Source organism: Callithrix jacchus, chromosome 6 (assembly GCF_049354715.1).
Source record: "Callithrix jacchus isolate 240 chromosome 6, calJac240_pri, whole genome shotgun sequence".
Taxonomy (NCBI): Eukaryota; Metazoa; Chordata; class Mammalia; order Primates; family Cebidae; genus Callithrix; species Callithrix jacchus.
Genome location: NC_133507.1, coordinates 64,500,718 through 64,515,037, shown reverse-complemented (window position 1 = coordinate 64,515,037; position 14,320 = coordinate 64,500,718). Strand labels below are relative to the sequence as shown.

Here is a 14,320-nt window from a genome sequence, read left to right as displayed (position 1 = left end):
GTGACAAAATACTAAATTTCCTCAATAAAAAAAGCTCCTACAACTCATCCAGTGAAAGGTCATTAACCAAATAGTAAAACACATAAATTATTTCTAAACTTTTACAATAATCTCTTTGAACAACATATTTATTTATACTCCCTATTGAAGTTCAACTAGAAGAAAAGCAAAGGAATACAAACAAAGAGAATGGGAGGATACAACAAGAAGAGTTTTGAAACATTCTGGGCTGTGGAAGCACAGGAATAATTACTTTCTCATCAGAGAAAGAGCAGCAGAAACCCAGGTGCTGGCAGAAGGAACTCAAATTGTTTCAATGAATGCTCAGAAGGCCCTGGACCTGGAAGCACTTGGTTGTTCAAAAACAGAAGGGCAATGGATGGGGCTGAAAACAGAATTGATTGAAAGATTGTATACAGGAAAGCTAGATGCTCTTGAGTCCCTTCACCCAAGGCTCTCCAACTCTTCAAGAGAGCAGAAAAAAAAGACAACTTCACAACTTCTAGAGTAAAATCTGCACTTGCTACAGAGCTCAGAACACTGAAACAGTTATCTGTTCCCCATGACACTGCAGATGTCTCTTTCAGTATATCCCGAAGTTGAGGTTTTCCATTAATAATACTAAGGGGTTTAAATAGCATGTGAATTAACTCAATATTTCTTAGGACAAAGACACCCAGAATTTCAGATTGCTAGGTGTACACCTTCCTGCTTCCACCACAGAGGAGCTCTACTTCCTATCTGCTGAGTAGTTCCTAGAAAAGGGCTCAGGTAGTGGTGAGGGGCAGGTACAAAGCTGCCATGGGAATAGTAGCAGAGGGCTCTCTCTAGTGAAGATGGAAGGTTGGGAATACTACTGAAAGAGTGCAGACTTCCAGTGACTGTGGGAAGTGCAGTCCCTATGCAACCTCAGTCAGATATGGGAGTCCAGGCTGTGGATGGTGTCTCATATGCATGTATTCCCTGCACTTTGGGAGACTGAAACAGGAGGATTGCTTGAGTGTAGGAGTTTGAGTTTACAGTGAGCTATGCTTGTGCCACTGCACTTCATCCTGGGTGACAGAGAGAGACTCTGTACCTAAAAGAAAAAAAAAGGATAATTTAATTTTAAAGAAGGGGAGTTTGTAAGTTTGTAATTCAATGGTCACCTATTTTCTTTCTCTTCTACTTTTATCTTTATGGTTTACTTATTGGTCTTTATACATAATTAGACAATTCACAATGCTTGCATGCTATACAAAATCAAACACATTGGTCATTGTGGTACTGTTTATAATGGCAGGAAGCAGATGATGTAAGCATTCATCCTTGGGGAAAGGGTGAGTAAAATCTGGTGCCCTCATCATTGGGGACTACAGTATGGTACAGAGAAGCCATGAGTTTCACAGGAATTTCATTTAAACAGTCCAAACAATATTCACAGTGGGGGAGGAGTCTTTAAAATGAGGACTTTGAACTAGGCGATCTCTCTAAGTTTATTTCCTTATCTGGAAATCTTAATTTGGCATTTTAAAGATGATTAAATCAAAATAACACTATATGTTGTTTATGTTGAAAAAGACAAATCAGCGTATCTTGATGATGATTGAAGATACATCATCTTCAATCAAGCACACTACTAGAAAAAATTTTAAAGTGCAATTTTGATTCATAGTGAGCATGATTACTTCTGTTTATAAAGTGTGTAATTATGACTGTATCTCCAGGTGTAATTATTTCTTTTTGGAAAGATACAAATTGTCTTTGACATTTTACAGAATACATGTATGTTATATAGTTACTTTACTAGGTAACTACTCTGTACCTCAATTTTCCCATCTACAAACTAAGAAAGTGACAGTAGATGCTGCATAAGTTGTGAAGATTATGTGAATCACACATTGAAGACAAATAACAATTTACAGCTCAATAAAGCTTGGTTGTTATTATATTACACACAATAAAGCTTATTTGTCTTTACTGTCACCATTTAGAATCCTGGCTGATGAATTGCATCACACAGGGAGGTCTTTAAGGAGAGAAAATGTCATGTTAGGTCTTCCTAAGATACATATTTGCAGAGGTTGTGACTTGTGGTAGGAACATTTAGTAAGCTATTGCTTGGTCCAGTTGATTGCAGTGTTGATGTGCTTGGTGTCGATGTGCTGAAGAGGAGGGGGCGAGACTCTCCATTCGTTTGTTAGTCAGTAAAATGGAGAAGAACTTGCTGATTAATTGGTTTCGAGGGGTGAAAGACAGAAAGGCTGAAGATGGCATCTGGCCTGCATTTGTTCAAACATTACCATCAGACTAAGTAGGAAATTTGGAAGCAATGCATGGCTTAGAGGGGAAAGATGATGAATATGTGCAGATAGCCTTGGTCTTAGCAGGTATTATCTAGGAAGCAGTTAGAAGTATGGGTTGGAGTTCAATAAAAGACCAGAATTAGAGATTATAAGTCTCCATTAAAAGTCATAATCTTTCAAAGAATGGGCTATAGAAATTTATAGCTACATTGGTAGGATTACCTGGCCAGTGAGAAATTTGTCTTATTAATTAATTAACAATGCTAAAGGAGAATTAAATTCTTCCAAGAAATGGGCAACATGAATCATTTCTAGGAGACATTTATAGAAAAAGTCAAATCACATACTACACCATTTACATGGAAATATGTCTAGAGAGAGATCAGAAATTGATATGAAATGACAATAATTTATAGCGATTCCGCTCCTTTATCCCAAAGCTCTTTTGATTTATTCTAATTCCACAGGAGCACTAGATAAAATTCAAGGCAGGTGTCAGCATATTAGCATGTCACTATCTCCTTATTTTCATTCACTACCACTTATACGCAATCACCTTCAATGTCATGTGGGAAGTATTTCACTGGTTCAGCACAATATACCAAATAGATCTGTGCCCTCTTGTAAAATATGGATCAAAGAAGCCAGTGCTGGGTAAAGGTAGCTCTACCACCTACTATCTGTATATTTCTAGACCCATGAAAAAGAGATAAAACCTGTAGTGAAATAGAAATAATAAGACAAAATCATAAGCTTGTTAAAAAGATTAATAAACATTTTATAAGTAATAGAGACATTTATAACGAGGTTTGTAATGTAGAGGTTAGGAACGCAGTATTTTGAAGATTAGATGAGGTAACTTATGTAAAGTGCTTTTGGCGGCACCTGTACACAGTAAGCATTAAATCAGGGTAGTAATTTTTACTATTATTATGTAAGGCTCTTAATTAGTGCCATTCCCACAATAAGTACTTACAAAGTACTGGGCATAATATCTTGATACTACTATTATTACTAATAACAAGCTAGCTCCATTATTGAGGATGCCAATATGTCAGTAATAAATGTTAAGAACTAAGGCAGGAACCACTAGATCCTAGAGGTTGCTGGCAATTGGAAATACATATTAGGATCAGAGAGTGTTCCTATGCTGCTTTTGTTCACCTCAACAGGGCAGCTGATGGGATTCTAAGGAGCCTGTGATTAAGTAGAAAAAGAATTCCAAAACCGTAATATCAACCATCTCCTTTTAACCTGTGCTGTTAGTGAAAATCACCCGTGGGCAATAAATACTTCATGATGGCTAAATTTTTTACTAGAGTTTGTTTTGCACACATTAGCATGTTAGAATGTTTTAGAATCAAACTTGAGGTTTTTATGAGAGATGCTCAGATGCATTTTCTCAGAGATGACAGTGCAAAAACTGTAAGGACCGCAAAAAAATCTGATGTTTTCAATACATTTTAAATAAATATTAATTAAATTATCTATTTAGTTCATTGTGTGGTCAACAGCATTTATACTATAGTTTGTTTAGTTATAGAATGGTACAGTAAGGCATATATATATATATATATATATATATTACATATATTTTAACTGAACATAGTATCTTTCTGACCTTCCACTGAGAAGAAAAGAATTGTACAAAATCTGAAAAAGTGGTCCTTCTAGTACAGTATTCTGGAAGATAGAGGCAGAGTTAAGTTGTCCTTGATTCCATCCTGAAGTATTGTACTTGCTGTCTCCATTGCTTCATCTTCATTATTTTCTCTCTTCCACAACACCAATGACCTTAATTTTGCCAAATCCCAAAGTCAATCTTCTATACCAATATTGCTTGATCTTTGACTTTTTTCACTGCAGCCTTTGACAAAATTGATCCCCTCTCCTTTGGAACAACTTGACTATCTTCTCTGGGTTTCTATGACCTCATGCACATTTTGTTTTCCTTTTAATTACTACTTCTCAGTCTAATTTACTGGCTGATTCTCCTTTTTCCAACTTCTAAATGTTATAGTGTCCTGAGAGTTTGGTTCTGTGTTCCCTTGTATATTTGCACTCTCTGCCTAGGTGAGCTAAAACACATTCGTAGCCTCAAATACCATATGCATCTCGATGGACCTTAAATTTATATATATCAGATTCTGGCTTCTGTCCTGAGATCTGGATCTGTATCAAGTTCAATATCTTGTTTTGAATGTCTAATAAGCATCAAAAATGAACATATATCAAATGAATACATCCTTCTCCCACCCACCATCTACCTACTCTACCAAATCTTTTTTCTAATATTCCCCATCCCAGTTAATGGTTCTATCCTCTATCCATTTCTTCGCTGTGAAGGAAAATCCATTTGTTGAATCCTCTTTTTTCTTCACTCCACATATCAGGCCCCATCAGTAAGTCTCATCACCTTAGTCTAAAATCTCCACTTTCCTGCATTATTAAAACAACTTCCTAATTGATCTTTCGGCTTCTACTCTGCCTCCCCCCTCCATAGCCAGCTGTGATAATTTTGTAACAGTAGATCAGATCCTTGTTTATCCTGCTGCTGGGGCTTCTCATTCTACTTATAACTAATATATATTATATTACATAGTGTTAATATATACAATATATAGTAAATTACAATAAAATACGAACTTCTTGCCATGGCCTCTATGTACTTTTTGAGTTCGGTTTCTCTCACTCTCACTCATGTTTCATTACATACAGGTACACCAGTGTTCTTTCTGTCTCTTGAATCTCCTTGCCTCATTCCCACTTCAGGCCTTTCTGTTGCTTCTCCTCTCTTCTTTCAGGTCTTCGAATGACTGGCATCCTCTCCCATTCAAACCTCCTTAGATACCTTCCTGGACACTAGCTGACACACTGCTCCTGTCCTGTCCACCGCCCAGCCATGCAGTCATTTACCAGCCCAGTACCCTGTTTTATTTCATAGCAGTGATCACCATCTGCCTTTATCTTTAGAATTTACTTGTTTACATGTTTATTGTCTGTTCCTCTCCTCCCAAAGAGTTTAGCAAGGCTCGGTCTGTCTTGTTCATTTCTCATTTGTCTTGAATGGCATGTAAGGATTATTTATTTATTTATTGAATAAATGAATGAATTTTAGGAGATTAGGAAGATACCTCACTATAAACTAGATTTAGATAGAGAATTGAAGAGGTTACATTTTTTACATAAGCCTAATTCTCAAGCATATGAATGTACTTTTTGAAAGATTTGTTTGAAAAAACATTTTTTTCGTGTTCTGTTTATTTTCTTGCTTCATTGATTGATCCCTTTCTTTACATTTCTGTGACAGTTTAGTTTCGTTACAGTGATACATCCTATGAACTTTAAACTCTTTAAGTCCATTTCACTTATACTTTCAAAAACTGTTTTAACCTTATGTTTACTAGCTTAGTGAATCCCCAGTAGTTTGAGGACAATTTGCATTTTAGGTTTTGGGGTACATGTGAAGAACATGCAAGATAGTTGCATAGGTACACATGTGGCAGTGTGATTTGCTGCCTTCTTCCCCTTCACCTATATCTGGCATTTCTCCCCATGTTATCTCTCTCCAACTCCCCACCCCCCGCTGTCCCTCCACTATTTCCCCCCAACAAACCCCAGTGTGTAGTGTTCCCCTCCCTGTGTCCATGTGTTCTCATTGTTCAACACCTGCCTGTGAGTGAGACCATGTGGTGTTTGATTTCCTGTTCTTGTGTCAGTTTGCTGAGAATGATGATCTCCAGGTTCATCCATGTCCCTACAAAGGACATGAACTCATTATTTTTTATGGCTGTGTAATATTCCATATCGTATATGTGCCGCATTTTCCCTATCCAGTCTATCATCGATGGGCATTTGGGTTGGTTCCAGGTCTTTGCTATTGTAAACAGTGCCACAATGAACATTCATGTGCATGTGGAGGACAAGCTGTTATCTGAGGTTGCATTAATTCATGTAACCCCTGCTTTGGGAAAACTAAGAAAACAGACCCACTTGAGACACAATAGTTTGCCCAAAGGTAGAAGGCTTTCAGTTCCCAGTTCCAATCTGCTAACTTTTAGTCACTAAAAGCAAAGTAATTTTCGGGTAACATTTTTTTTTCATTCATTGAAACATTACTCAGTAGATGTCTAAGTGTCTATGTTAGGTGTGCAAGGATAAAAACAAGATGCAAAACCCCCAATGGCAAGAGATTATTACATCATAACCATGTTTTCTATATGAGGAAAGTACATAGAAATACTTAAAGTACAATGCAGCAGTTCAGTAAATGTAAGTCAGAATTTTCTTGAAAACTTTGATCACATTTTTAAATAATCTTGCTGTGCATGGTGGCTCACGCCTGTAATCCCAGCTCTTTGGGAGGCTGAGGCAGGTGGGTCACTTGAGGTCAGGAGTTCGAGACCAGCCTGTCCAACATGGCAAAACCCTGCGTGTCTACTAAAAATACAGTAAATTAGCTGGGTGTGCTGGCAGGCGCCTGTAATCCCAGCTGCTCGAAGGCTGAGGCTGTAGAATCGCTCGAACCTGGGAGGCGGAGGTAAACTGAGATTGTGCCATTGCACTCCAGCCTGAGCAATAAGAGCAAAATTCCATCTCAAAATAATAATAATAATAATAATAATAATAATCTTCACACATAATAAAATCTTTTTGAACCAGAAAGGATCATTGAATGTATTTAGTGTTCTGTCTTTCATAGGGAAGGTGGAGATTTTAAACGCTAAATCCCAAAGCCAGTCTGATGCCAGTCTGATACACACACACACACACACAGAGACACAGACACATTTGCCTACTGTAACTAATACATTTATACTGGATCAATTAGGCAGAAAATCTATGGGGGGAAAGGAGCACTGAATTGAGATTTAATAAATTTGAACACATATTCACTTGTTATTAAGTAGCTGTACTCTCTCCAAAAATTATTTAAACTGAGACTTTAGTTTCCTCACATCTTGAATAAAGGCTAGTATTCCTTAAGGTCCATTCTAGTTGCAGAATGTGAAAATGCTAAGTTTCCGTTTTTGAATAGCTTTTCAGAGCTATCCTGAAATTCATCTCTATTATTAATGAAAGGCCAGCTGAGGAAATTGAAAGTCATTTCTGGTTTATTAAAAGTGATTTGGCAGTAGATTTCTTATCAACTTAAAGAGTTAAACACATTTTGGTCATAGAATTGTGAGTAGGTATTTGTGAAAGGAAGAGGAGTAGAATATGGATAGATCCAGACTTGTTGAAAATGAGAAAAAGAATGACTGTAACGCATGAAAATCATTGATTCATATCGGGAAGCATGAGAGCTAAAAATAAAGTGCTTTGTGATTGCTAGGAAGGAGCTAAAGAGAGAGCTTGAAGCACCTTGTTTCGTTAGGAGGCTGTGAAGCCTTGTGCAACGGAATATCACAGACTACAAGGAACCAGAGGACTGTCATGTTGTCCCAGTCCTCTCCGTTTGGAATAATAATAATAATAATAAAACAGGCTGCAAGTCAGATGGATTCCATAATGGTAATGTTCCTATGACTACTCACCCCAGAGTAATCAGATTCAGAACAGACCTACACTTAACCCTTTGCATGGTAAATATCTGATTAGCTTTTAGGGTCTCACTACTGATTTAAAAATGGAAAAGCATTTTGTTGTGTCTGTGGGTATGTGGCTGTGGCTGAATGAATTCAGTTCATGGGTTAATTTAACATTATTTAGTCACACATACTCTAGGAAGGGATTAAAGTGCAGTTCACACAATTTCTGGCATCAGTCAGTTTTGATTTTGCCTCCTGGAGATTTGTTTTAAATTTTAAACTGAACTGTTAATAAGCTAAGTGCTTACATCTGCCAGTTAACATATTATTTAGCTATTACTTACCTTGAGGTAACTAACTTTCAAAAACATAACAACTGTCTTGTTTGTGGTACAGAACGTCTCTCCCTGTGTTTTCTCTTACCACCATCCATGTTTTTAGGACCTCCTCTCTCTTTCCCATGAGATATTCCTCATTGTTGCCTATACTATAATTTTGTTTAAACAACTGCATAATTATGTCATCTTTAGTGAAAGTCAGTTTTAATCACAGAAATATGTGAAATGTCAAACTTGCCTCTTTTAAAAACAATTTTATAAAAATCATTCAGGATACTTACATCAACGATCAAGAAATCTAGCCAGCACCAGGCATTGGTGAAATATGTTTGAAATCCATAAGCAACCCATTTGAGAAGCATTTCCAGAATGAATATATAGGTAAAGACCTTGTCAGCATATTCTAGCATGGTTTTGATAGTCTTTCGCTGTTCAATGTATATATCTTCAAAGGCCTGTGAATAAAAAAAAGGATTGTATTTTACTTCAATGGCTTGCTTTTTCTAAATATTTGAAAAAATTGCTTAGCATAATACTGAGTACAAAATAATTTGATTATTGATATTTTACATAAACATTGAACATCGGGCAAAATCTAAAGACTAAAATTAACTTGAAAATGCTAGCAGGGAAATGTCATGCCTTTAGTGATTTAGAATGTGTTTTCTTTCCTACTTCTCACCCCAAAGTCTCTATCTCAATTACTGCTACAAAGACATGCTTTTAATGAAGTAATATGAACTCAGAAATAACTAGAAGTTCTGTTAATGAGGGAAAAAATTGGCCTATTCCAATATTACTTTCTACAATTTCCTGAATGATCTGGCTTATTTTGAGAGAATAAGTTGATTATACATGAAAAAAGAAAACAAAATACACTTTTAGTCCATAAATGTTAATACAATTATTAGGGAAAACTGGATGGTATTTGACAGGGAAAGTAACGTGGTTACAGAATGTCTCTGCAAATGGCTGTCTCAGTGAGGAAAACATCTGTTAGATAAACACCAGATGAGAAATTCCATCTGGCTGTTTCATGGTGCTGATTTGTTCTGAACTGAATTTTGCATTGTTAAACCTTGGATGCCAAGCTCTGCAAGACACAGATATGCCTTTCCTTTTGATTCTGAAGCTCAGTGTTTGCATCTGGTAATTCTGGAGAATAAAGTATTTCACCGGAATCTGATTCTTGCCAATATGTGTTTCACTTACCAAAGCACCACTACTGAGAAGAATCATGAACACAATGAAAGTTTCAAACCAGTTGTGCTCAACAATGCTGTAGCAGGTTTTCCGAAGATTCCACCAGATCTTTCCTTTGCCTTCTTCTGTACTTACTTGACAGAATGGAAACTTTTTAATACATCCTAAGAATCAAATATAATTAATTAGAAAAATATATTTTAATCTTAAGTAGGAAAAAAAATAAATGTTCTTGCTTTCTCTCCACCCCACTTCCAGTGATCATTTCATAGGGTAATGGTCTCCTTCATTTCCTAGTTATCTTCAGAATCCCTCCTGTAAAATGAATCATTCTCACTTAGATACACAGCCAGCTACTTAGAGTTCAAGGAAATATTTTATCTAGATTTGCTTAAGTAACAGTGGTTTTGTTCTTGATCACCAGTCAGGATTGTTTTGCCTCAAGGCCATTGATGAAAGTAGGGTCCAGGTGCATCTCTCAGGTTTGAGGCAAAACTACGTTTGAGTTGTTTATTCATATTTTGACATAAACCTGGGTTTTTACTTCATTTCATGCACAGAAAATCCTGCTGTCTTCCCAGGCATCAGCCACTGTCAATTTTCCGAAGCTAATTTATTTTTCAGCCTCAGTGCTTTTCTTAGTCACACCTATGACTCAGCTTGTCAGTCAGTATCTCTTTTCCCTTTGTCCTCCCCCTCCTAGCCTTCACATTATTTCTAACTCCCATCCACTCTTCTGCTGTAAGTCTCTGAGCTACTACTCATCAGATTAAATCCAATCACATTGAATAATAGATATTCATTGATTGTGTGAAAGACACTGTGCTGCTTTCTGTGAGAACAGATATTGCTTTCCCTGCCAAAACCCCACAATACAGCTACATCTCCAAACAGCTCTAGCCAGAGCACAAATTAACCACACTGGAACTGTAAGGGAGGGAATGTAATTACCACAGCATCTATAAATCAAATCACACCATTGCCAAGGAGTTCTGAAGGGATTACAATATCAATGACAATAGAATGCCATTTGTCTCATAGGGTCAGCTTCTTCACATTATGGAGAATGAGAAAAAAAAAACCTATCAGATCATCTTAATTTTCCAGGAAGAGTCATTGCTGTAAGTACAATCCAGAAATTTAGATGTAATAACTCTTTAAAAGAAAAAAAGGAAAAAAAAAAGGAAAACAATGATAAACATGCCTTCCCCTCACCATTTCATTTTCTTTTTAAATATTTGTCTTATTTAATTTATGTATTTATTTTGAGACAGGGTCTTGCTCTGTTGCCCAGGCTGAAGTGCAGTGGCATAATCATGGCCCACTGGAGCCTCTACATCTTGCTAAAGCTCTACAGTACAGCTGTGGCTGAGGTAGCAGGGACCATGGGCACGTACAACCATGTCCAGCTAATTTATTTTTGTGGGCGGGAGGGTGGGGTCAAAGTCTTACTGTATTTCCCAGGCTGGTCTCAAACTCCTAGGGTGAAGCAATCCTCCTACCTTAGCCTCCAAAAATTCTGGGATTACAGGTGTGAGCCACCACACCTCGTGTCATAAATATTTTCTTTAAATGAGGCATATTCAGTCTCTGTAAAGAACAAGGGGAGATTGTATTTAACCACATTACAGCTTGCTTACCTTCTGTAAAACAAGCTTCTGGTTTAAGGTCTTCCTCGGGTTCAATTTCAGCTTGTTCACCTTCTCGGGGTAGAGCAACATCAACTGTGCTTCCTTCAGATGAGCTCGTTGCGTTTAATTTCTGGAAACAAAATCCCATTTCAAAGATGTGATTTTCTCTCCTTTTATTTAACTAAGTGAGAAATACTGTCATTATTATGTGAAAAAAATGGTAGTGATAGCATTTAACTCTACTAGCGTTACTGATAATTATGTACTAATAATTTAACATAATTCAAGTTGCATTATTCAAAATAATGTGACTACTGACCCGAATCAGACAATAAAATTTAGACAACAGTCAGTGTGGGTGGTTTGGAAAGGATGGATTATACTGATTAGCTTGTTTTATGATCTGAATTTGTATATGAATGCCATATGAACATAACTTAATACATTAATACTGAGGCCAAACCAAAAATAGTTGGATAAAGTGGCATGCTGACAACTGCTAATGATTATATTAATTCAAATGCATCAAATAAAATTTTAATCTCCACCTCTTCTGACGGAAATTTTCAGAGGACAAAGAATATTACCAGTTGTTTCTAAGTATTGTCCATGTTTCTATAATTTTAGAAAGGAAGAGCAGCACATTAACATTAGTCACAGTCATTATATTTCAACTTTGTGCTATATTTTTCTCTGGCTTATATAATTTTCTTCTTATTTTACTAGAAGAAAAATGATGGATCTCTCTCTCTCTCTCTTTCTGAACTGCATAACTGAATTCAATACTTGCCAAAGAATTCTAAATGAAATGGAAATTTCTTCAAAAATGGCATTGTCCAGAATCTCTATAGACTTTCATTAGAAGCACATTCTGAATTCAATGTGTGATCCGGCTGTGAATATTTCCTTTAAATAATCATTGTGACATGCCACATGGCTAGAAGAGCTACTGTAATGTTACAAGAATAAATAATAAGTACTCTGAGATCACTTGGGAGGACACGATTGTGCAATGTTTTATGAAAATGGATGCAAAGACATGACATACAGCACAACCTGGATAATGTAAAGCTTTTAGGATGAAAGAATAGTGCATGGACATGTTAATGGTTTCAAAGCCCCCACTCACTTTAATAGCCGAGTGTTAGGGTCACTATCCCGAAGTCTTCTGAAAGAGTTACTGTGCTATTTTTAAAAAGGCCAAAATGACTCTTTAAACACAGTTCATGTTGGGGAAATTGGGCTCAAAATTCCTGATTTAATGGAGACATAATGCAAATGTAGTTGACTATTTTATAATGTGAACTAATTAAAGGGTAGTATCCAGACGATGCTTTCTATGATGTTACTTTAAAGGTGACGTTAACCTGACATTAGCCATGTTCAAATATATATATTATGAACATTACTTTAAGTCAAAATACAATTTTTCAGTAGAATACCTCCTAGGCTAGAGAATGGTAAAGAGAAAAGCTGGGTCATCATTTTTGACTGACAGTTCTTAGGATCCTAATAGCACAAAAATTCTTTACCATTAATTTCCTATTCATTAGGAAAAGATGGAAAAGCCAAGATATCTTTCTCCTCTCCTAGGATTTTTCTGCATTTTATAGCTAGGTTATCTTTATTTATTTAAGAAAGACCTAGGAAAACTACCATTGGCTAGAATTGTAGCAACTTCTGGTGTAACTAAGAAAATACTGGATAATATTTGGTCTCAGCAACTAACTTTTTCTTTCAATTTCACTGGTAGTTTATGGGTTAATTATTATGGCTTTTAATTAGTGACAGCAATAATATCCACTGAATAAATAATAACAGTATGAAACCAAAGTTTTTGAGGTTAGTTATAGAAAGTTTCCTGTTTCTTCTTTTTCCTCCTGGCTGGTCCAAACTCAAGAACTTCTGAGCCTCGTCATAGTCAACCTCAACCTCCTCTATGAAGCTTTTCGTTTTTGCATGGTTTTCTTCATGCTAAATTTTATAGAACATTTAATGTATTATACTTGTTTCCTTTGACCAAATATTCTCCTAAATATATGTACATATTTACATGCATATACATATATACATACATATATACCAACTACATACATATACACACTCACATATATATATGATAAAAGATCCACTATATCACCAAGTATATAACAGACACAGAATAGTTATATTAAGTTCATGAAGAGTGAATAAATGAATGTTTGGATATATTTGAATGTTACTTTATAGAGAGAATTATAGTCTTTAGGTAATTTCATCTCTCCATTTTGATATATAACTCATCTGGTCCTGACTAATTATATTAGAAAATGGATTTTCTTATTGAATAGAAATTATTTAATAAAAATGTATATTAATAATAAAAACATATATTTCCAAGACGTTTCTCAAAAATGTTAGCAGACATTCAATAAGGAAATATGAGGGAAGAAGGTAATTATACATGTATACACACACATACACATGTACTTTTCCATTTGAAAACTTTAGAAAAAATACTCACCCTTCACTTCCCATTTTACCACTGTTAATATAATTGTGAGATGTTTAATTTTTAACATTATAATTCTTCCATATGTTTTACTGGTGTCCTATGTTTAATACATATACTTACATATTTAAAACAACCTTTTACTGCACAAGTCCCAATAGTCACTAACCAAAATGACAATGAAATCAATCGTTTACATACATGGACCTCTGGGTGTAGTTTTGTTATTGGGATGATCTTTAGATGACATAAATTTGTGAATGTGATTAACTTGTTTGGATATAAATAATCTCTGTTCTAATAGCTCTGGAGGTTATGCATTTATACGTCTTAAAGTAGAGAGAGACAGTGATCACAGATAGTTTACCTCTCTCCTCCTGGCATTTTGAAAACGGGCCAAAAAAAAAACCCTGCCACCTGCCACCATTCTACTATTGTCCAAGGAGTAGAACCCATTTCCTGGAGAATTGCTTTAATGTTATTCCAGAGATTTTCTGATTATAAAGATAGTCTTTTTCAGCTTAGGCTCTAGAAAGCTCCTCAAGGAATGCTCAGAGGGGGTCTTGGCAAATCTTTGGCAAGCTTCCAGGACCCTCATGAGCCAAAGCTTAGAAGATGGTAGGTTAGTTTTCATTTCACCAGAAAGTGTTTTATGGGAGGCTTCCTCATTTGACACAAAGTCAACTCACCCAAGTTGAAGAATCTGTCTCAGTCATAATTTAATTTTTTTTACTCACTCCCCTTTGGGACAGGGTCTCACTCTGTGACTCAGACTGGAATGCTATGGCATGATCGTGGCTCACTGTATCCTCAACCTCCCAGATTCAATCAATCCTCCTAT

General features: G+C 36.0%; 1 protein-coding gene across 9 annotated transcripts in view; it reads right to left on the bottom strand.

Annotated features, from left to right (window-relative positions):
• SCN3A (sodium voltage-gated channel alpha subunit 3) overlaps window positions 1-14,320 on the bottom strand; it is a 113,150-nt gene that overhangs the window by 17,370 nt on the left and 81,460 nt on the right. For all 9 annotated transcript variants that reach the window (XM_078327469.1, XM_078327470.1, XM_078327472.1 and 6 more), the window contains 3 exons: window positions 10,998-11,118; window positions 9,367-9,521; window positions 8,436-8,609 (listed from right to left, as the gene is read on the bottom strand). In XM_078327469.1, the coding sequence (XP_078183595.1) occupies window positions 8,436-8,609; window positions 9,367-9,521; window positions 10,998-11,118 (450 nt within the window). The remainder of the gene's footprint in view (window positions 1-8,435; window positions 8,610-9,366; window positions 9,522-10,997; window positions 11,119-14,320) is intronic.